The sequence below is a fragment of the Emydura macquarii genome, unplaced genomic scaffold (genome assembly GCF_026122565.2).
Source record: "Emydura macquarii macquarii isolate MOO-44397 ecotype Brisbane River unplaced genomic scaffold, CSIRO-AGI_Emac_v2 contig_431, whole genome shotgun sequence".
NCBI classification, from domain to species: Eukaryota; Metazoa; Chordata; order Testudines; family Chelidae; genus Emydura; species Emydura macquarii.
This window is the reverse complement of record NW_027130568.1, coordinates 10,916,148-10,940,149: the sequence shown is the minus strand read 5'-3', so window position 1 is coordinate 10,940,149 and position 24,002 is coordinate 10,916,148. Positions and strand designations below refer to the sequence as shown.

Below are 24,002 nucleotides of genomic sequence, written 5' to 3'. Positions count from 1 at the left end.
TCTCAACAATGAGTTCAAAAACTCCTCCCATAATGCAACAAAAAGGGCATATAGAATAATAACAATACCTAGCTAGTAGGTCTTGGTGAAATGCATCTATAAGGAGACTTTTGAGAAACATGCTTTTTAAGCAGAACAAGGTAATTGTCACATGTGCATCATGTAAACACTAATCAGATTTTTTTTTAGGGCTTAATTGTTACCATTTTGTTAATGTATTTTCCCATATCAAAGTAACTAAATGGTGGCATCTTAATAAGACAATTATTATGATCACCACAGGCAACATTCATGCCAATATAATTAAGGGTTTGTCTTGGATTCCATAATAAACATGATTTATAGGAATCTGGCCATCAGAATTGCTTGCGAGGGGACGCTTGGAGCATACAGCAATAAAAGACACAAACATATTTAGGTATTTTGAAAAGAAAAATTTGAAACAAAGAAAATCAACATATTACATATTTGAGCAGCTACTGAGCGTGCGCAGTACACTTCCAACCAAAAATGTATCTGGACTTTGACATGAGGAGTGAATTAACATAGAATCATAGAAGATTAGAGTTGGAAGGGACCTCAGGAGGTCAGCTAGTCAACCCCCTGCTCAAAGCAGAACCAACTAAATCATCGCAGCCAAGGCTTTGTCAAACCGCACCTTAAAAACCACTAAGGATGGAGATTCCACCACCACTCTAGGTAACTCACTCCTACTAAAAATGTTTTTCCAAAAATCCAACCTAGATCTCCCCCACTGCAACTTGAGACAATTGCTCCTAGTTCTATCATCTACTACCACTGAAAACAGCTGAGATCCACCCTCCATGGAACTTCCTTTCAGGTAGATAAAGGCTGCTATCAAATCTCCCCTCATTCTTCTCTTCTGCAGACTAAACAGACCTAGTCCCCTCAGCCTCTCCTCATAAGTCTTGTGCTCTAGCCCCCTAATCATTTTTGTTGCTGTCTGCTGGGACTTTTGGCAAAACTGGAAACAGTACTCCAAATGAGGCCTCACCAGTGCCAAATAGAGGGGAATAATCACTTCCCTCGATCTGCTGGCAATGCTCCTACTAATGCAGCTAGCCTTTTTGGCAACAAGGGCATGATGGATAGCAGCAGCTTTGAAGGTGCCATTTTGGAAATTAGCTCAACAGTCTGCACCCAGCGTAATGACATGCAGAGAACCCTCAGCTCCCATTGACTTACATAGAAATTATGGCACGTCACAGCATTGGGCCTTGCATTGTGTTAGCATCCTGGTTAAGGGACAGGTTGTATAGAGCATCTTTCCACCTACTGCACCAACACAGCAGCTAGACTAGTGCTCAAGGCAGCACAAAGAGAGAGGTTTGGCTGCCACAATTCCTCTACTATCTAGGCCAATGGTTCCCAACGTGGGGTACGGGACCTCCTTGGGGGGATGCCAAAGATTACAGGGGGCTGTGAGGCTTCAGTCATATTTAGCACCCCATGCCGACTGGGCACAGCAGTCTCAAGCCCCGCGACAGCCAGAGCAGAGGAGCAGTCCCCCCCTCCTTCAGCCCCTAGCTGTCAGGGTGCCCAGCCAGAGCGGAGCAGCCCTGAGCCAGTGGGGGCCTGGAGCAGCCTCAGCCAGCCCACCAGTGCCTGCTACCTCCATTACTTTCAGTCCATGAGGGACAGGAAGAGGATAGGCCACACGGGGCATATGGTGGTGGCTGCATCAGAGAAAGCTGTTTCTTAGTCAGGGAAGAGTAATTTATAATTATTATGTATGTAATTTAGTGTTGTTATTATCATTATATAAGTTTCTATGGCATGTGCGTTTATGGCCAGGTCGGGGGGTATGGTGTGGGGAGCACGTGTTTTACCTAGTGTTAACTAGTGGGGCTTTCATTCAAAAAGGTTGGGAACCACATGGTCATGCATCAGCTGTCCACTGCATATGTTATTGTGTGTAATGCATGCTTCTTTTTTCTAAAAGACGTGTATCTGCCCCACCCCAGCAGCCCAGAGCTATCTTGCCCAGCACTGGCAGACCGACTGTGATAAGCACTGCATGGTTGGCACCACCCTGTTTCCCAATCCCACTCCTCAATGAGACTCTCATGGGCAAGAGAAAGTTTAAAGCCTGTAGAACTTCTAATTCAGCTGCCAATCCTGCAATGAGCTCTGCATGGATGGTCCACTGCATCCACATACAGCACCACTGAAGTCATTGGGACTCCAAATGGGCTTTTTGAAGGATCTGCGCCTCAGATTGTATGCTACTTGGGACAGAGATCTGTCATTTTTTATTTGTGTGTAAAACAATATGCATCCTAGCTAATGTGGAATTAGGGTGAAATTCAGGACACAGATCTATTGGAGATCCCAACACAGCTACAATATGGGGTTTAAGTGGTGTGGAAGGTTTTGGAATGGCCTACTACACCAGCTTAAAAAGAAATGCTCTAAATTAGCCACTTCACACCAATACTTGCACCAAAGTATATGCTCCTTTTAATTAAGTAAATAATATACAGTTTTAAAAAGGCCCCCAAAATCTGTGTTTACAGACAGTGCACTGTACAGGTAAGTGATACACATTCTATGCAACTTATCACAAAACATTTTTTCCTTTTCGTTTTAGAAAAAAAATCATCCATCTCTCCCCAAAATGACATAAATGGGAAAATTTTCACACCCTCCTCTGAAAGTATGCTCACTAAATCTGAAGACACATCCTTGTGTGTGCACAAACGAATTAAGAACGGGATAAAATTCTTAGAGTGTAAAATTTAAAATGACTGGTTACATATGGGGCAAAAAAAAAAAAAAAAGTTTTGTGACTTACTAAAAAGACTCATGTTTATGTAATTCATTAACTTTATTCCAGTGTGCTGATATTTTTCATAATTAAAATGATTAAGACCGACACAAATAAAATGTCAGGCCCAATCTTGCAAGGTGACCTCTGCACCCATATGAAGACTCATTGACTTCAATGGGGTGCCACACAGATGCAGGTATTGGCCTGCACAGATCAGCTTACAGATGGGGGCCTGACACTTGTATTGATACTCCAGGATCCCCAATTATCAAAGTTTTTAACAGTATATTTTAACATCTAGGGCCAAATCCTAATATCATTTTGACTGGTGCAAAACTGCAGTAATCCTATTGACATAAGTGGGATCTATTCCATATTTACAGTACTATAACAGATTGGAATTGGACCCCTTGTGACAACTCCTAAACATTCTACTTTTCACTTTGTGGTGACTTGGAAATATTCTTGTTCTCCTCTGGCCCCCCCAAATCAAATTACAACATGGAATCCTTCTACAGCCTTATGGCCTTATCTTGCAAAGTGCTGTGTGCCTCTGGAAAAGTGTTGCGCACACAGATTTTTGGGGCTTTTTTAAGGGTGACGAGTACCTGCATCTCCCATGGATTTCAAGGGGCGCTAAGGTTGTTCAACCCCTTATCACAGACTTGACAGAAGGGACCATTAGATCATTTAGTGTGACCTTTTCCATATCACAGGCCATCACATTTCACTCAAGTACCCTTATATTGAGCCCAGTGACTTGACTTAGACTGAAGCATTTCAGTCTCGGGAGTCCACAGGCACAAAACAGGAGGGACTGAGGCGCCACCAATGCCTGAAGCTTCTGCACAATGGCTGGGAATTGATTAGATCAGATATGCCCTGTCAAGCCCATATCCATTCTCTCTCGCTCGCTCGCTCGCTTTCATTTTGATGGTAAGCACCTATAGACAACAACCCTCTATAATTGTACAGCTTCTAGCACATTGCCTGCATTTAATCCAGGCAGAGAAAGAAGAAACCCTCCGATGCCATTCTGATCCAGGAGAAAATTCCTTTCTGACCCCAAATTTGGTGATCAGTTAGACTCTGAGCATGAGAGCAACTGACACTGGCCAGGCATCTATGAAAGAGGATTTTTGAAAAATCTGACCACTTCTACTTAGGTGCTTAAATCCAGGTTTTCAAGATGTTTAAGGCAATTCAATGGGATTTGGGCACCTGACTCCCTGGGGCTCCTTTGAAAATCTCAGCCTTAGGTGCCTAACTTCTGGCACCCAGATTTGCAAATGTAGGTCAAACTATTATAGATGCATATTCCCCAAACATTGTGACATTATTATTAAATACATTTGCACAGCATGCATGTCCCAGAGAAGAGGGCAGTAGATGGTCACTATGTACCTAAGACACAGGCAACACATTAAATCTGCATATTGAAGGGTTGCAATAATAAACTTGGAGTCCTGCTTCAATTTACAGTTTGGAATGTAGGTCTAGCGATGCTCAGGGAGGTAGAAGATGGGTGTCTCAAGAATCCATTACAGGGTCCAGCTGTGAGAGACAGGGAGCAACTCCAGCATTGAAAAAGAGCCAAGTGCCATCTCTTCAGCATGCAGCGACAACACTATTCTCCACATGCCAATTTCAGTGCCAGATAATAGGTTTCACCCCCAAGTATAAATAAAAATGCCACTGGACTCTCAGATTGTGTCTGAACAGTACTGTCTAACCCAAACACCAACTAGAGGTGTGCCTGCAGCAAAATGTTGGATACCCGAGTGGCCCGGGGGAGGGGGAGTTTTGAAACACGAACTCAGCTCTAGATTTCACCACTGGCTCTTCTTTTTAAAAGACCGCTGGAACCAAAACCCAAGATACAAACATCCCCAAACTTTTGCATATTTAAAACTCAGACGTGGATCCTACTATCGCAGGCTTCTCTCTCATTTGGAGGGCAAGCTCCCATAGACCACCATCTATATTGTACAGCAAACACAGAGGACTGGTCAATGGATTTGCACTCCACATTCTTTTTTATTCCTACTGGACTGAGTACACCTCAAAAGTGTACTTCCCCCCATCCCCACCCCAGCTCCCAAGCCAGGAAATGCAAAAGAGGTCCCTTCCCTGCAAACATGCTAGCTAGCCTCTGTCTAGAGAGCTGCACCCTACCCTCCCCCCCCCCCACCGCTGGGGATGCAGAGGGCAGCCGGATCTGGCAACAGCCTCATGCTGATAGGCTAGGAGCAGCGCTGCTCGTAAGACAGCGAGAGAGACATGCAGTGCAAACTCCCTTCCTTCCGCCTCCCCCTCGCTGCCCTTCCTCGGACAATTCCTTCCTCCCCAGGCCAGCCCCGTGTTGCCCTCACTCGCACCGCTAGAGCAGCTCAGCACCACCAAGCCACAAAGTGGCAGCATGCAACGCCTTGTCAGAGCTCCGGGGTAAGGGGCGTGCTGCTGCCGCTGCTGCCTCTGTACCCACCTTTGCCACCGGCGCAATCGTCGCCCTGGTTAAACTCGAAAAGGAAATCAAAATCAAACTCTTGGGCTTCCTCCAGGCCAGTCATGTCTCGGGAGACCGCCGCGGCGCCCGCGCCAGCTGGGAGCAAAGGCAGCCGTCTTGCTCGGGCTCTGCCCGTGTGGACACGTGTGGAGGGGCTAAAACCCACCGGGCTGCCGCTCCTGATCCCTCTCGGGTTAGCGGAGCTGCCAGCCGGGGCGGTGCGTGCAGCAGGAGAAGCAGGCTCCGGGTCCCTCTGTAACCTGCGTGCAATTCAATCGAGCGGAGCGGAGCGGCTCGCTGCAGGTACAATAAGCCGGCTGCTCCCGGCTGCTTCTGGGCTGTAATGTGACCCTCGCCACTGTCTGTGTGTGCGATCCTCCCTCTCTCGCTTTGTTGATGTTTCCGGGTTTATATCAACAATCTCGCTGCTCTGCCTGCCTCTCTCGCTCGCTCCTAGTTCCTCGTTTTAAAATAAACCCTCTGCACAAGTTAAAGAGAAAGCTCGCTCTTTATTGCTCTCCCTCGCCTCGGCCCCAGCCAGCCCGGCTGTGTAGACAGGCGGGCTGATTAGGCAGAGAAGATCAAGCTGAGGATGCTCCCCCCCACACTCCTGATTTCCGGGGGGACGCTGCCCTGAGAGGGGTCTCTTTTCTATCCCCCGTTTGCTAATGCGAGCAGCAATACTGAAACCCACGCTCCCTCCCACGGACACGTGTCCGAGTGCTTCTGACAGCAACCAGTAGTTACTGACACAGGCAGGGCGACTTCGCTCCCTTTCCCCTCTCCACAGCCCTCTTCTCCCCCACACACGTGTTTTGCAACGGTCCTGAACGCCTCAAAAAAAGAAAGAAAGAAAGAAAGAAAGCCGGGACTCAATAAACCGTGAGCAAAGCGAAAAAACTGCAGAGAATCACAAGCAACAGCTCCACGGTGGAGGGTAGCTACACTGCGGGGTGAGGGAACCGCCATGGAGTAGCCAGCAGAGAAGCTCTGGGAAATGAAGGGATGTCTGTTTCACTCCACTACATTGGCAGGCACATTTTAATTGCCACCGGTGTCAGGTTTCCCGGACCGCACTGATTACAAAACAGAGGGGGGGAAACTGGCTAACTGACAAACCTTAATGATGATGGGGCCCTGGTGATGATAATGATGATGATGAGTTCAGTTTGCCAGTCTCTGTGGGCTGGGGACTTCAGGTTGCAGTGCAAAGCCGTGCTACATTCTAGGTAGTGCTAACTCCTATTGTTTTCTCTGCGCGGTGCCCTTAGCCTAGTATTTATTTTTTTGTTAGCCGTAATATTTTGTATTTAGTTGCAGCACCCACTAGTGCCAACTGCCATAAAAACACATTGCAACGGGACTTTTAATATTATCCTGCTGTAAATCAGACACTCACGGTGAGAGGAGGGGGGGAAATTCCCTGTGTCGAGCTCTCATACTAAGGGGAATTTGCAAATTGTTTAATGAACATCTAAAAGAAAAAGCTCCCCCCCCCCCACCACCACTTTTTTTCGAATTAGCGGTTGACATACACGTCGTTATCTCCCTCCCCCCCAAAGATGACAAGACAAGTTGCGGTGCTTTTTAAATGGTGTCCACTGTATTTTGTTTTAAAAGTTAGAATTTACAAGAACGTTATTCTTTTCTATTTGGAAATATATTTATTTCAGATTGCACAAGGCAGTTTTAAAGACTACAGCATACAAATGACCTCACCGCCCCAGGAGCCAGGGCTGAGTTGAAACTGTTGAGCTCCCAGAATTTCTAAGGCTGGATTTCAAAGGAATATTTTTAAAGCAGTTATCCAAACGGTATTCCCTTTTAAACTCAGGGAATACCATTTTCCCGGCTATGGCTGAGAACTCCATTACGAAGTGCCAAGAAAATACATTTTTTTCCCCCTGCAGAATTCATTCTGCTTTTTTCTTTCCATCACAAAGAGCTGCGCTGCTGTTACAAATTGTCTCTTATGGTTTACACACGTGCTGGCCAACACCTGCCCTCAGGCACATTACTAAACTGATGTTGAACTTGTGGTGGTCTCTGACTTCTTATATGATTATTACAGACAATGTTAACAACTGAAATTTCCCCCGTCTTGAACTAGAACTCCAGGACTGGGATAGGCTGCAAGTGGGGACTGGGTTTTTTTGGAGGGAGGCGGGCTGTTGTTGCTGTGAGTAGTACATCGGTATAGTCGATTGGCAGGACAGACTGCTAATGCATTGTGTAATGTGTGTGTACCAGCCTTCTTTGCCTTTGCAGGGTTTCCATTATATCTGTGCAATCAGCTGCTTGTTCAAAACTGCAAGGCTGAATCACCAGCATATGTAAAAGGCCTTGGCATCAACTTAAAACAACCCTCTGGAACAGCAGGATCACTTAAGTAATTCTTCTTAAAGAGTTTGAGGGGGCAGAAGAAAATGGTGGGAGAATGGAGTGCCTTCTCCACCGAGGCTAATAAATGCACCCTCCTTCTTCGTCCTCTATAGCCAACACTATCAACCTTAGGTGCCTAAAGCGAGGCATCTAAATCCATCTTCTGGCATCTCAGTGGCGCGGCCTGATTTTCAAAAGAGCTGATGGCTGCTATTGACTTCAGTGGGAGTGTTTAGCACGACTGAAAATCAGGCCACTTATCGCTGGCTAAATATGGCTTTCGTTTTTGCACCTTTAGGCACCTCGGGTTGAAAATGCTGGACTTTGTGGCCGTTGGTTTTCTAAGCGTTGCAATTTTTTGCTCAAACCAGTCACCTAATTTCTCCTTGGACCTCCATGTTGTGAGTTTCATTTTCCTTTTACCCAGCTACACTCCGATTTGGTTAGCTCTGATTTAGAGAGAATTCTCAAGCACATGTTTGTATTTTATAGCCTTCCGGTTCTGAATTATTAGCTAAAAGCGCAGGTAAACTAGAAGTCCACTTGCCGACCAACAAAAAACAAAACCTTTTTTTTCTCCATAGTCACTCATTAGGTTATTATTGCTGATCCGAAGGGAAGACATTCTATAAAGTCAACTTCATTCCTACACATGGTTAGTTTCGCATCACTTCAGACCGGTTCACCTTTTCTTAACAAATGAAATAGTAATAACTTAAACTATTTATTAGCAGGACATATTTGTTCTCCATCTGAGTCCCTGCCAGTGACACACGAGGAGGGGGAGATAGAAGAGAGACTCGTTACAAAATTTGTGCTACATTTATTTTTGAATCGTTTCATTTTTGTTTCTGCGCCCTAGTAAACTTCGATATTGATTAATGGTTCAGAACTATTTACAGACAGTTTGATTGGCCAATTCAGCACATATTAGTGTTGTTAAGATTGAGTGAAAGTGTCTTGTCTGTTAACAACCTGGGTTAAAACGATGCCATTAAGATGGGGAGAACCTTTCTAATTTAGGGAAAACTTGTTCTGTTTCTATAAAGACAAACTCTGTGAGTGGTTTTAACGTTGCTTTGAAACTCTTTCCCCCTTCCCACCCCCGCCCCCCCCCCAAAAAAAAAAAAAAAAAAAAAAAAAAAGTCTTTGGGGCAGATCCTAAACTCGTGCAAATTGTCATAACTCCCTTGACTTCAATGGAGCAATGACAATACCAGATCTTGCTCTAGTTGTGTTCACCGTAGTCTGAAAAACAGTTTAAGATTTAAATTACAGTAATACTTAGTTAGTTTTAACTCACAGGATTCCACACTTCAATAGATTCCAAAAAATAATTGTACTGATCCACAAGACTTTATTTAGTAACCTTTTTTTCCCGCTAGGAGTGATGCGATAGTTTCTTCACAGTTAAAGTTTAAAATAATATATTGTATTTGATTGTTGCCTTTTGGCAGTGGTAAACCTTAATTTGCAGAGAGTCGATCTTTACTTGTAGAGTTCTCCTATGTATTTACTGGATTAGATCATACTTTCTGTTGGCCTAATTTCTTAGCCCCTTGAAAAATGTATCAACAATAAAGTGAATGATTACAGAAAGCTTGTGACATTTTAGCACAGGCATCAAAAAAGTTATTTTATTAAGCAGGAAACCATAGAAATAAAGAGGAATCTCTATTTTTTTAACCCTCCTCCCCATCTATGTGTTTGCTTGTTTGTTTTCGGGATTATTTTTTGAAGTTGGACTTGGTACGTTAATGGTCTTTGAAGTTTAACATTTTGGAAGTACTCTGCTTGAAGTTATTGAAAGTTCAAGAAGGCAAAAGCCATGAAATCTCTACGGCCTTTTACAGTTACTTACTAATATTACAATATGTAACTTTCATCTAAAGAGGCGTTTGAATGATTTCAATATCAGAGCCCAATGATCCAGCAGCACTTGTAGTTATTGTACGGGAAGGATTCTTTCAATTGAAATAAATCCCTCTCGTGAAACCAGCTGTGTAGAAAAGATAGACACTGAAAAGTAGCCTAGCATGCCGCTTATTTTCTGAGATTGCACAGATATGTTCCATACTTCGGAGTTGCTGGAAGAAACACTATTGACTAATTTCACGATCAACTTTTTAAATTACCTCGTCCTTTTAAGAGGTTTGGCTTTATCTACACCCTCCCCCATGCTGAAGATTGAAGGCTTGAATCTATACTGAAGACGGAGACTGTACAGCTTCCAAAGCAGAAAACTGAAAAGTATATTACACCTGCTAAGAGACGAAAGTGACTTATGTGTGCTACAGTGTCCAAAGGAGTCTGTCATTCATTACACAAAGAATGATGACTTCCCCGAATGGCTTTGATTGTAATGCTATTTTGTAAAACAATAGTTTTATTACTGTAGAGAGTGCCACGGGTTCCCGATGTTTTAGGGGAGAAAATGTTTTGGGACTAGGATTAACTCCCATTTAAATCACTGGATCAGGCCCTTGGGTTTGTTTTTGTTTTTTTAAAGTCAGAGGTTACCATATTTGCAACCCTAAATATGGGCTACCAGTAAAATATTTCCAAAGACCTGCAGCCAAGATCTTTTCCAGCTAACTTTGCTAGTCTGTTTTCCTATTCAGTACGTTTTGGGAATATGGTTACCTAAAGAGCATTCAAAAAAGGAAATGAGTTGCCGTAGGTGGCATCGTTTATAGTGGCTTGTTATGAACTAGCGTACTGTAGGTGTGAGGAAATGTACCCTCTGGTGTGCATGGAAGAATAAAGTCGCAGAAACTTTGGAGCTTTTGTTTGTTTGTGTTGAGGAGGGATCATCATCATCATCAGGTTTCAGGCTACCCTGAGCCATTTTTTTGTTTGTTAAGGGTTTCTAATTTGGGGGAAAGTTACGAACGGTTTTAATGCTAGGGTGTATTCCAGCAGCAAACTCGCCAGCACTTCATCATAAGGCCGTCGTTTCAAATGTGCTATTGCACGTTAGCAATTAGTGGTTACAAGTGATTCAAGGAGCTGGAGCCGCGCGGCTCGCTAAAGGTTAACACAGCCGGCGCGCACTCAGCCGTCCTTCAACTCCACAGTAGCCTGGGATGCCTTGGGCTGACGAGAGCGCTGTGCAGCCCTGAGCCCGCCCGACTCCAACTCCAACCCCCCTCCAAAAGTTGCCCTCTTCTGTTGGCATCTACACAGACCCTGCAAGCGATGCTGAGGGGGTCCAACCTCCCCCCCCCTTCCCCCCGCCCAAAACAAAAGCCAGCCCTCCATTGGACTTGACCGTGCCGCCTGCCGAGCCAGCACAGCTCCGGGATCCACCAGGCCAGGCCAAGTTCACGCGGCGCAAGAGGAGAAGGAGACACCTATTGGCAAACAGTCGCACTCAAACCTCAAGGCTGCTTTGGGGAAACACCAGGGGGACACCGCTTCCCAGTCACTGCCGCCAGCGCCGGCAGCGGCCAGACCTCCTCCGCGACACACACACCGCCCGAGTTGCCCCGGCTTCTCTTCCCCCGCCCGTCCCCCCCCCCCCCAATGCAAAGCCCAACCCGGAGCAAAGCAACGGGGCATGCAAAAAAAAAAAAAAATCCTTCGGGAAACCCCAAAGGTCTTTACCTTCCTCGGCCGATTTCATGCTGCTGCGGCTGCGGCTGCCAGGGCAGGAAGAGCGCTGCAAAGCCACCGAAGTTTCTCTCCCACTAGCTGCCTGCGGAGGTCCGCCTAGAAAGCGCTTGGAAGTGGGAAGGCCGGGGCTTGGCATCCACTCGGCGGCGGGGGGCAGGAGGGGGCGAAGGTGGGGAGGGAGAGGGGGGAAATCCCTCTCTCTCTCTCGCCTCTTTCTCCACGCGCTTGGACACAGAGGCTAGGTGTGTCTCCCTTCCCTCCCCCTCTCCCCCCCCCCTCCTTCCCGCCCTCACCCCACAGCGGGAGCCAAAGCTGCAGGAAAACGTTAGCTGGCAGCAGCTGTCCCCCGGGGCAATGTCACTGAGAGGAGAGGAGCGGAGCGCGCGCGGGCACAGCGGCGGCACGAGCGCTGCCTGCGGCGAGCCTGCTGGGGAAAGAGAGAGAGAGCCCCTGGGAAGTTCGCCTCCCCCCCCTCCCGCTGGCTGGCTGGCTGGCTGCAGTGGGGTGTATTGTGCTCAGTGAGGAACGGAGAGTGGCTGTCAGTCTCTCTCTGACGCAGGGGCTGCCGCGGCTCGGAGGAGGCGGCTGCCCTTTTAAAGCTGGAAAACACCCGCCCCCCCCCCCCCAGTGCCTCCCTCCCTCCCCGCCGCCGCCCGGCCGCCTTCCCGTCCCAGCCCCTCTCCCCGCCCAGCGTCCCGTGATGTCACGGGGCCTGCCAGCTTCTCCAGGCTCTTCAGCCGCGCGAGCGAGCGAGCGAGCGAGGAGCCGGCCGGAAAAGCAGGCGGCTTGAAAGCCTCAGCGTCCCACGAGGAGCCCGGCGCGCCCCCTTCTCTGCTCCCCTCGCCGTGCGCTGCAGCGGCTGCTGCACACAGACCCGTTTTAATGGGCGCACCCGCAGACACGGGCAGCCCCCCAAACCGAGTCGAGCCCTGAAAGTTTGGGGTGTGGGGCTGTTTCAAACGAGGAAGCGGCACATCATGAAATTAAAAAAAAAAGAAAGGGGGGGGGGGGGGGAGGAGACAGGGAGAGAAAGCAAAAGAAAGCCCTGCATACTGAAATCATTATGAACAGAAAAATAAATCAATACAAATCGCAGGCTTCCCCCGCCGTGGAAATTTGGAAAAGCGCATCAACTGGCAGGCCAGGGAAAGGAAAATCCCGTTCTGCTAAATTACTAACAGACTCCACGGATTTGATTTCAGCCGCCCGGATTTATTATTCTTTCATTTATTATCGTGTAACTATCTCAGCAACATCGCTTAGGAGTAGGGGGAAGAGACCAGCGGGGAGGATCCAGCCCCCAGCCCCCCATACAGCATCTCAGGACCTGTCCTCAGTTCAAACAGGACACAGTGGCGAAGCCTGCAATAACTTCAAGTAGCTGGGAGTGACAGGCTATAAAGGGGGCCGGGAGGGTGTGCTAGTTAAATCTATTCAGTCGATCCATTTTCCCTTTCAGCTACTACCTGTCCCTCTGCCCCCACAGCTGGCAAAAAGGGCCATACTTTCTTGTTGGTCTTGGACAGCAGCAAACGGAGAGTTGACTGGGAGGTTAAAATATCTGGGGTATGAAAAAATCATAAATCTGTTGCATGACACCCAGATGTGGTTTAAAATAAACGCAATATAAACGAAATCCTGTCTGCTTCTGGGGAACAGGAGGCCATAGAAGATTCTGTAGGGGCAAATTATTGTATGAAGTCATTACTTATGTATTATTATATTAAATCAAATTATTGTATTAAGTCATTACTTAAGTCATTACAAATGTTCCACTTCCAAAAATGAGCCCTGAGAAAAATATCCCCCCCCCCCCCCCCCAAATAAAATAAATTAGTAACTGTCCAGTCAGATACAAAGACGAAGACATGTCTTTCAAGGAAGACTTTCCAAACACCTCTTTCAAGACTCTAAAGGGGACTTTGTCGGTGTATAAACGTGACATTCAAGTGAGCTCAATATTTGCTTACCCCAGCCAACTTCAGTAATTTATTCACAGAAGAAATGGAACCAAATTACTAATGACGAGAGCGCAAAGACCGAATGGTTTCAGTTATCTATTGTTACGTCAGAGGCTTCCAATGATCCATGTGTGCTGGGGAGTGTGCATTATCCACGTTATATGTGTGCATGTGCGCGCGGTTGGAAGCCGGGTATTTCTCGTATTCGCAAGGATCACTGCCCCACATATTACAGATGCCTTCCGAAAAGTGAAAAATGATCTGAATCTAAGTAGAAGCCTGTCTAATCTATCTAGGTTTTTATATTTTTATCACTATGGTAACTGAACGCGTGGGCGATGGATGGAATTGGTCCTGAGTAGTGGCCAATTTCTTTTTGGAAAGTTGGGAGTTTTGGAAGTTTTCCTCCCTGGTCTGTCACCTCTCATTATTTGCAGAAAAAAAACCCTATAAAACCACATCGGTGTTTCATCAAATATTATTTCACTTTAATACAACAATGAAAGTGTCAGGGGATGCTGACACTTCGCGTGAAGGGGTGCTCGTAAGTCTGCCAGCGGGCACAGTCTCAGCAAGGTGTTTGCAATCCTTTCGGAAGCAGTGAGCGCCCTTTGATTTTGAGCTTCCCTTTTCTTTCTGTGGGACTTTGTGCTTTTCGGTGTCACATGCCGGGACTCGGCACAAAAGGGGGGTTTTCTTCGGGGAGGGAGCAGCGGGACCAATGAGCCACAAGACAAGTGCGGATGACAAATCGCAGCTATGATGTTTAGTCTGACTGTCTCTCTTTGCCAAAGGAGTTTTTGGAGCTACCTTTCCACATGGGAAGATCCAGCCCTGTGCGCTCTGGAAAGACGCTCGGGGCGAGGCGGGAGGTCAACCAAAGTGCTTGTTTTCTGACCCCTTACCGTGCCCGCTGTACGTTTTAATGGCACGTCGATTTTAGGAGCCGCTCGCTGGGCGGGGAAGAGGGAGATCCTTTCCCAGGAATGCAGAGAAAACCCAGACGGTCAGAGAGTGAGGAGTCACTGCTCAACACACACACACACACACACACACACCCTCTCTCTCTCTCCCTCCCCAGCGAGGCAGTGTCCCAACCCCCCCCCCCCCCTCCTCCCCAAGCAGAAGCCAGCGCACACGCAGGCACTGCTCCCTGCAATGCAACGCAACGCCACGCGTCCAGGGTCCCAGTAAAGACCCCTCCAGCGGTCTCCCTCCCCCATAACAGGATCCTAAGGCTGGGCTGCTGGCTCCCGGCCCCTGAGGCTGTGTTTGGGGGGGAGGGGGGAGAGGGCGAAAGCTGCTCTGCCGCTCTCTTTTCCTGTCTGCTGCCTTCAGTGCTTTCCTTTCCCCCCCGGTCTCCACTGAAATGACGGAATCCCCAGTCTGTTTCTCCCTGTTTAATGCCGTTGCCTGGACCACCGTGGCTTCGCTCCAAGTCCGAGGGAGTTTTCGAAGGCGGCAGCAGCAGCCAGCGAGCGAAGCCTGATCCAGCGAGCCCAGAGAGCCGCGCGCAGCTGGCCCCAGCTCCAGATGTTCCTGACCGTGCGCTGGGCCCAGCCGGCCTCCAGCTCAAGCTGCTGCTGCTGCTGCTTCCCCAACTTGCTCCTGCTCCACCCCCCTGCTGCTGCTGCTGCTGCTGCTCTTCCCTTTCCCTTCTCTCCCCCCCCCCCTCCTGAAGTTTGTTTACAGCCGCTACTAGGAGAGACTGTTACCCGGATTTTATTTTAGGAGTGGATGATGACTAACAGTTAAAAGGAGCTTAGTACAGAAAACAACCCTATTTTTAGACGGCTGTTGTTTCAGTGGATTATTGTAGCAAATACAGCCTCACCAATTTCTAAAGCCACTTCCACATGCCAAGTCCTTTCTTCTGTACTGTTGCTGAAACACACAAGCCTATCCAACTCCGGCAGCTGGCATGCACTCATTGGTTTGGTTGGTTGGATTGTCTTTTTTTTTTTTTTTCATTTCCCCCAAATCAAATGGCTAAATCCTGCACATGATTGCTATGGATACACTTGGTTTTAATTAATTTGGTGTTTCCAATACACAACCCTACAGCTCTTCCCCCAGAGAAGGGGCCAACCAGGGACTGTTCAGAGCAATTCTAGTGAACTTGGGTCATCCAGATGAGTGAGTTGGGTGCTCTCTTGTGCCTTGATAATAATGCTTAGACCTTCTGCAGAACTTTCATCTACAGAGTACTATACAGCGTGGGATGTCTCCTGTTTTAGCTTTGGCTCTAGAGTTCTGGGCTGGGGAGTTCTGTGCTTCCTCTCGGTGTGGACAAAGACTTGAGGAAGGCTTGCAAACTACTGCAGAGAGACCTGGATGTCCTTTCCCTGCACTCTGAGTCTTATCTGTCTCCAGTCTTGATGGTGGCATGGGAATGCTGCATACCTAGGAACTGGAGGGCTGGTAATGGATTTTAATGGAAGACACCATTCAGATCTAGTCTGAACTCCTGTATAAAGTAGGCCTGAGAACCTTATCTAGTAAGTCCTGCCTGAATTCTAATCACCTGTGGTTACACTAAAGCACATCTGGTTGAATTACAGCCCAGGCACAGCACTCCCTGCTCTGCTGGGTACAGAAGATGAAGCAGAGAAATGCATGCCTACCAGGGCACTGCTCACATGGAAGAGTAAGAAACACTCCCTTGTTTGGTGCTTTTCAGTCTGTCTGTCCCTCGGTCTCTCTCCCCGTGAGCTTCCTGGTGGTGTGGGGAGTGGCCCTTTCTCTATTGATCAAGCAAGAGCTCCCCTCATTTAGCCTTTGGGCCCCACTCTACTTAAATAATTGTATGACCTCTATCATGGAGCATCCTTCCAGCCGGCTGTCCCATGAATTAGAAACTAAGGCCTTGTCTACACTGGGAACACAAGGTGTTAATCTAGCATTAACCTATGCTAAAGAACACCGCTTAGCACCTAGTGGAAATAAAGACACTAGTGTTTTAATATGTTAGATGGTTGCAGTCAACCTTAGTGGGATGGTTGATGCATGTAGAAGGGGGGAACAGAGCCAGAGTGGCATGATTCCCCAACTCTTGAGCTCCCATAAGCCCTTTTCTGTGAAGACAACATGATTAGCCCTGATCAGGTTTGGGGCTACATCGCTGTAAGGAAGAGGGCAGAACTGTAACAACCATGCTGGGGCATGGCCCGCTATGAATCTCTCAGACTTTTCATCAGTATAGGTCACGGCATTGAACAGTGCTTGGAGCAACATTAATTTCTGCTCAGCAAGCCCCAGTAAAAGGATCGCAGAGCAAAGACATAGTAGTGACTTTAACAGAGGAGTTTTCACTTTGCATAGATGCCCTGGGAGCCATAGGTCTGAGGTTGATTTTCCCTGAAGATCCTTTCACTCTGCACAGGTTAGATGCCACAGTCCCATTCCTTCCAGAACAGCACTATCCCTTCTCTCACAGAGGGAAGAATGAGTCAAAAGCTCCACCAGTTTAAATTTGCAGAGCGTTTGACTGGCTTTTCCCCTTCTGGGCATCTTTGCAGATAAGGGAATAAAGTGGCCTTTTACTCTCAGTCCTCATGCAAATTGAGTTATCCTATTTTTATTACTGCCACGTATTTACATAGGAACAGCTGAAACTGGGGTTATAGAGAAATATTGTTCATGCTAAAGAAATGTATCTCATTATTTAAAGTCTTTTACCTGTGGGCGTGTGTATACACATGTGTGTATCTCCCTCATTTTGTTTTTTTTGCGTCAGACTGCATTCCTCATTGAGGTCTTGGCAGGTTGAGAAGTAGGTCTGGTCCCTCCAGTACAAAATATCTACAGTACTTCTCAGGCAAGCTTAGAAGCTTTTACCCTTTTAATTGCATCTCTTCATTTACCTTGCTCATTCTGTCTCATATGTATTTACTGGGGATATGCTGAACCACATAACTAAAGCTACAGATCAGGAAATGTTACTTATGCTACAGACATGAATATTTACACTTTATCTGATTTATATTTACGCTTCTTGGCCTATTGCATTTTAGGTGGCCACTGCATTTGGGTCTTTGCTTCCACCTTTTGAACTTTGGCAGCTTCTGAGGTGTGAGCATCTGTTCAGAATTTCATACACTGTAACAAAAACGTACAAGTCTCAAACCTTCCCAGTCAAGTCCCTGATTAAAGTCTTTCTAATCCTCTGCTTTGAAAATTGTAACAGGATTTGCTGGAAATTGAGAGAGCTTGCAGCTGACTTTTGTAGCTGGTACAACATCATTTAGGAAACACATCACTACACATTTCAAACAACCTGCTAAATGCAGACTGGGGTTGTCTAGCTGCCTTGCGATGTCACAAAAGTAAAGAAACTGTGAAAACCAACAGGCTCGGTGCAGCTTGCCATCCCCTCAGACACAGCCTCTTTCAGAGGCTGCCAAAAAACATTTTACCACTTTTAAGGTGCATTACACTTAGCAGGACAAGTGCCAAAGGAGGGATTTTGTGTGCTTGAATAATGTTGTAATTTACCTTATAACTGGTCTCATTACGACTCAGAGTGCTCTGTTGATTTACCTGGCTTTTGATTTAGTGGGCGTTTTTAAATGACTGTTTAGGAACACAGCCAGGCACTACAGGCAAAAGACCTTAAACCCTTCTGGAGTTATAGTCGCTCATTCAGACACTGACTTTTTAAATAAAGACAGACATCAGACAACCACACCAAGTCCATATCCAGGAAAAGGGAGGGTGAATTAGACAAAGATGGTAGTTCACAGAAATAATTTCATAATTATATACTATGGTCACATTTTTTTAATTGAATCCTGGGCCTGTGAGAGTAGCTAAGGGGATATTGATCTTTGTTTCTAGAAGAAATTTCTCTTTGGTCTAGTGTTCTGACAATGTGCAGCATTCCCATTGCAGATCACACTCATGCTGTCAGTTGGGCAGTGGTTCTCAGTCTTTTCCAGATTAGCACCCCCTATTCCACATTAGACTCCCCCACTCCAGTAGCTGCCTCCCATCTAGCTAAGATTTAGCCAGGGTCCCCTCCCATTTAACAATATGGGAAGAACAGAGCAGTTGCACGACCCTGACACCAGTTCATAATCCCCAGGTTCAGATTGAGGACCTCTGTGGTAGGGTGTATGTTTTGTTGGCTTCAAAGATCAGAGCTACTGCCATACAAACTTAATGTAATCAGCAGATCACTAGTAAAAAAAATCCATAGTTTTCTTTCCTGTGACATTTTGATTAATTGCAACAGGGGAGGAAGCATGGTCTAGGGGATAGGGCACTGAACAGGCGGAAATATGGAGATCTAGGTTAAATTTCTAGCTCTGCCCCTGACCTGCTATGTGATCTTGGGCATTCACCTCTTTCAGAAGATCTCCACCACTCATGACTCAGTTTCCCCATCTGTAAAATGAGACAATCATACAATGTAAATTATTGATACTTAACCTTCCTTTGCAGAATGCATGGAGATCTATGGATGAAAAATGCTATAGAAAAAGGAAGTATTATTATTATTGGTGAGTTTTTCATAACACTTCATATGACAAAGCAAAAATAAGAAGGGTTTGTAACACTGGGTACTACTAGTGCCAGGATAGTTCCATTTGTTTCTGATTTCTCCATTTTCTGGTGAAGTGAATGGTATGAATATTTTTGCCTTAGCTAATGTTGTTTAATTAAGTGAAGACATAGTACATTTTCATGTACAGCTCCAAACTGGCAGCAGAACAGATCCCTGGAGAGGAGGAGGAGAGATTTCTGATGCCCAAGAGAGACTCAGCCCAATAGTACAGAGTCATTCTTACCCATTGTGAGGATGATGGCTTACACCTAATTCACTCCAGGCCATGGGGATTGCACCTTTCTTTTAACTCTGTGCAAGTCAGTTTTTCCAGAGTCCTATGATTCAGTTTTATGAATCAGAGACTATGATTCAGGACTTTCTGCTAGCACTGAATGCAAGGAGGACAAAATGTGATACAACAGACTTCTTAGCTCTAATAAACTCCCCACCTCCAGAGGTGCAGAGGCTGAGTGGGTAAGGTGCTTGACTACATTTTTGAAGAAATGGGTTCAAGTCTTGCACAAGCTCACACTGAAAGGTCACTTTCAGTTCACCCAGCTGCAAAATGGGTACTTGATCCATCTGGTAAGGGCAGTCAAAGATCATTGGATGTGAGGCTGGCCACATCACTCTCTTGTGTACTGTTGGCTATGAAAATGATGTGCCTTAACTGCATCAGCCCTACAAAAATTTGGCTTGGGGAACTTTGACTGTGATATTATCACTTAACCCACAGATCTGGGATTTAGCAGGATAAAGTAGTGCTGACCTTGGGACCTTGTGTGACTAGCATTCTGATATATCCTGTGCATACACACAAAGTTGGTGTGGAATTAAATGTTGGTGTATGGGAGAAAGGTGGTTGACTTCCCATCTGTAACTTTGTACTTACAACATTTTTATTTCAAGTGAATTAAAACCAAAGTAAGTTTGGTTTGAAAAAAACAAAGAAGGAGAAAAGTGGCAAGTAAGTCCAACTCATCACCATGCTAGTTGCCCAGATAGTCTCTAGAGTTGGGGGAGGGAGAGACAATCATCAAATCTGGCCCCCTTAATATAAATGCAGGGAGGAGGTTGTTGAGGGGAAAAAATTGCAACAAAAGCTGCAGAAGGTGGTTCCATAGGAGTTGAAATTGTTGCTGCAGTTGGGTAAGCCAAGACAGACATGTTCCACATGTCCTTTTCCCCTTTGTAAGGTTTCCAGGGACATAACATCCAATCCATGACCAAGGTTGTTCAGTTTATGAAGTCAGACATTTTGATCGCCTAGGGTGGTATAAGTGCAGGGGAGTGTTTCATTAGCTGTATTCATTTAAGAACAAAGGCATGAGATAATGGAAGAGGGAATGAAACCCATGTTTCCTACATACTTTTTCTCCTACATACTATCAAAGAAAGACCAATCCCACTAGGCTACCAGGAAAAAACATCTTTATGCATTGTTCAAAATAAAATCTTATAAAAATGTATGTACACTACTATTAAATCATTTACCTGGTGCCATACATTTACACAATTCTTTAGAAACATAGCAAGATACTTTCCCCATCCCACCAGTCTAAGATGGGCTAGACAAAGCAAGACACTGAGCTAAACTTCAGGGTTAGGCTGTGGAAGGATTATGGGGGGAAGGAGAAGGTGGGAAGGATTTCTAGAATAAGATGTGGATATTAAGGTGGAATATGGAAGATGAGCGAGAGCAAGAAGCGGGGGGGGGGGAGGGGAGGGAGCATTCTAGGTATAGAGAACAGTAAGATAGATGACAAACAAGCCAAGAGTAGGAGGAAATCATGAGGGTCAGTTATCACTGAGAAGCAAGAAATCTAGCACACTGGGTATTTTCAAGTGAAAATTCATCCCAATACTAGCCAGGTGCAAATCTTCTGAAGGCCCCTGAGGAGCATTTGGGAGTGTGGGAAAAGGAGAAGGATTGGCTGGAGAGTCCTTGGGCCATTTTGTAGATGTACAGCAGAATGATTCATGAAATCTGGGGTTGGGAGGACACTGTGCCCTGAAGTGTTCTTTAGTACTGGTCCCAAAAGCAACCCTGTGGGTTCTTCCAGGCCCTGCTGCTAATGTATGGGCAGGCTTAGTAGGGGGATGGAGTCTTGGTTATGTTTCTATGCCAGATGACCACATCCTTAGGGGCCACAGCCCACAACCACTGCTAGCTGGGTTAGCGGTTCCCACTTCCCCCACCAAGAAAGCACTAGCAATTCAGACCAATAGAATCTCTGCTTCCAAGCAACCTAGCAGCCCGTGCAGTTGCAATTTACCCTCTCTCCTGTAATTTATGTCTCACACCTATAGATATGCCAGATCAAAAAAGGCTGTTGCTCTGTGCTCAAGGGTAAGTGGTCAAGCTCTTTAGTACAGTATTTGCTCTTGTGATATTATACCAGCAGATAAGAAAGACAACTTCATTGCAACAAAGTTCCCTACTTATTGTACATCACAGTAGACAGAGAGAAAGGATGATATGGTGGTTAAGATGCTATTTGGGAGAAATGGGTTCAAGTCTTGCTTCATCACCAACTTCCTGTGTGGTCATCATCTTGGGCAAGTCTGTCTGTCTCTGTCTCAGTTTCCCCATCTTCAAAATGGGTATAATAGCACTTCCCAACTTCAGAGGGGTGTTGTGAGGATAAAAACATTGACAGTTGTGAGGCACTCAGATAATATAGTAACAGGGGACATGTAAATTCCTAAAATAGATAGAAAAGGTTGTGGCCACTTAATGGAATAACTCCCATCCATAAAGTTAATCATTCGGGGTATATGAACTGTACAGAATGTGCAGCACCCTTTTGACAGTAAGGAAAACCACTAGCAGGAACCATCAGAGCAGATGAATCTTAATAGGTTAAGGAATGCTAACATTCTCCTTTCTAAACAAAATATTCTCAGGTCACATGCACTTGTCTTCATCAAGGACTTACTATATGGCAAGTTCACACGTATTAAGGCATGTCATTTTAAAGCTATGGAAATAATTTTTAAAAAGTAACAGTTCTTAAAATCCAGACATGTAAATTTTTCCACAGAGGCAAAATTAAAAAATGCCTCATCTGATTTTGATGCAACTTTACAGAACAACTTACCTCTGGGCTGAGTCAAAACATGAGAAAGAAATTTCAGTCTACAAGGATTTGATTTGTTGAGACTCTTCTAAGTGAGTGAAAAATAGAAGTCACATTGGAATAACTTTTGCATTAGGATACAGTTGGGAGGTGTTGGATCCCTACAACGCTTGATGAAGACTATGGGAGCTCTGAGTGCTCAGAAGGTCTGAGAATCAAACTCTGGAAATATTATGAGTCCCTAAACAACAATACTTAGCACTTATCTGTAGATCTCAAAGCTCTTCACAATGATGGTTACATTTTACCATCTCTACCTCACAATGGGGAAAATAAGGCACAGAAATGTTAAATGATTTGCTCAAGGTCACACAGCAAGTCAGTCACAGGTGCCTGCAGGATCCAGATCTCCTTCATGGAGTCTCACACCCTTAATTTCTTTCGTGTTGAATTCCTGACAGTGGATTTTAACCACCTAAGTTCTGACCTCAACTTATTTAACGCTAGTTACTTTTGCTCTGACATTTCTTTTGCCAAGGGCATTCCACACACTAGTCACGCTGGATCAGATGGATCCACAAAGGGACTTAGATGCTGAAGTCTGGAGTTTAGGAGCCTAAGTCCCAATTTTAGGCTCCATTAAAATTCACAAAACTCCCACCTCACCCTTATGGGCGCCTAACCTCACACAGTGCCTGAGATTTCAGGCTAAAACTTCCCCAGGTGTCTATGTTTCTGCATCTGCACACGGCTGCCTAATTGTAGGCGTCTAGATGCCCACCTCCTGTCTAAGCCCCAGACTGATCCATGAACCAGGGGAAGACTGGAGTTCACCCGCCTATTAGAGCTGGTCCCATTCAAATATCTGTCAGGAGCAGATGGCATCGTCCAGTTGATTACTTTTATCCCAGTGGTCAGAAGAATGGACTGGAAGATGGGAGACCCAGGTTCAAGTGCTCCCTCTTTGCCTGAGGGAAAGAAAAGATCCGAATGGGGTCTCCTACAGACTATCACCACAGAGCTGTGGAGTAGTCTGACGTGGGATTCCCTAAGTCTCTCCTGATGAAGACTTTCCACTGGGGATAAATAATTAACGAGCCATTGTGCCAGAGAGTGCAAGACTATGACGCTGTAGTCGAGTGGTCAAGGCACCCACCTGGGAGGTGGAAGACCCTTGGTCTAGTCTGCAACCACCGATTGGCTGGTTTGTTTCGCTTGACTGCTGAGGCGATTGGTGTGTCGGGGGGAGGTAAGGTCGGCACCCAAAAACATTTTATGGCCTGGCCTGCAAAGCGCCTAGGCCAGCCCTACTCCCCAGTGGGCCTAATGATGGAGAAAGGTGCTATTCAATGCAAGGAGACTGGCTGAATCCAGCTTTCTGTTTGCAAAATCCCGCTTTTGATAATCTTAATGGGTGCTCTTGTGTTTTTTACCCTGTACAGTGAAGCCGTTAGACACATCTCCTTTTCTGTCGCTTTAAGTTCAGGCACTCGCGTGCCACCGTAAAATTGCTGTTTAGCTACCTCCTTTTTGTGCTGAGCAGACTACAGCCTCCAAAGCCCTTTTGCAGGAGACAGACCTGATAAGTCCTTAAACCAGCCTCATCACCCTCCTGTGTAATTTTTCCAACTCTCCTGCTCTGAGTTTAGTACTGGGAACATCAGGATTCCACATGAGACGGGCCAGACGCAGTGGAGTCATTATCTCCTTTGCTGCAGAATTAGTTCCTCTCTTTATACATTTTGATTTTGCTCTTCTTGCAGCTGCTATCACTTGTCCCCACCTTCCTACCATTACCCCTCGCTCGCTTCCTTCATTAGCTCACTCCAGCTCTGTTTTGTTAAGCTTGGATTTAAGCGTGCTGTTGGTGCTCCCTAAATGCACAACCTTCCATTGTGTAATATTGAATTCCATTGTATTAGCCCATTTCCCCAGTGTCTCCAAATCCTCCTGTAGTCTGGTGCGTTCCTGAAACTTATCAACAGCCTCCTTCCTAGCATGATGTCATCGGTGTCTGCATACCCAGCAACTCGATCCAACCTCAGGTTCATTTATGTAAGTTTTAAAGAGAACAAGTCCCGGCACTGAGCCCTGAGGGATCCTACTTACTATACGTCTC

General features: G+C 46.0%; 1 protein-coding gene across 5 annotated transcripts in view; it reads right to left on the bottom strand.

Moving 5' to 3' along the window:
- Positions 1–11,430, bottom strand: part of NFATC1 (nuclear factor of activated T cells 1) — a 134,437-nt gene extending 123,007 nt beyond the window's left edge. For 3 of the 5 annotated variants that reach the window (XM_067537533.1, XM_067537537.1, XM_067537532.1), the window contains exon 1: positions 11,286–11,430. In XM_067537533.1, the coding sequence (XP_067393634.1) occupies positions 11,286–11,430 (145 nt within the window). Of the gene's footprint in view, positions 1–5,276; positions 6,310–11,285 lie in introns of those variants that run through there. The other 2 variants (XM_067537536.1, XM_067537534.1) reach the window with 1 other exon arrangement.
- Positions 11,431–24,002: the final 12,572 nt, after the last annotated feature.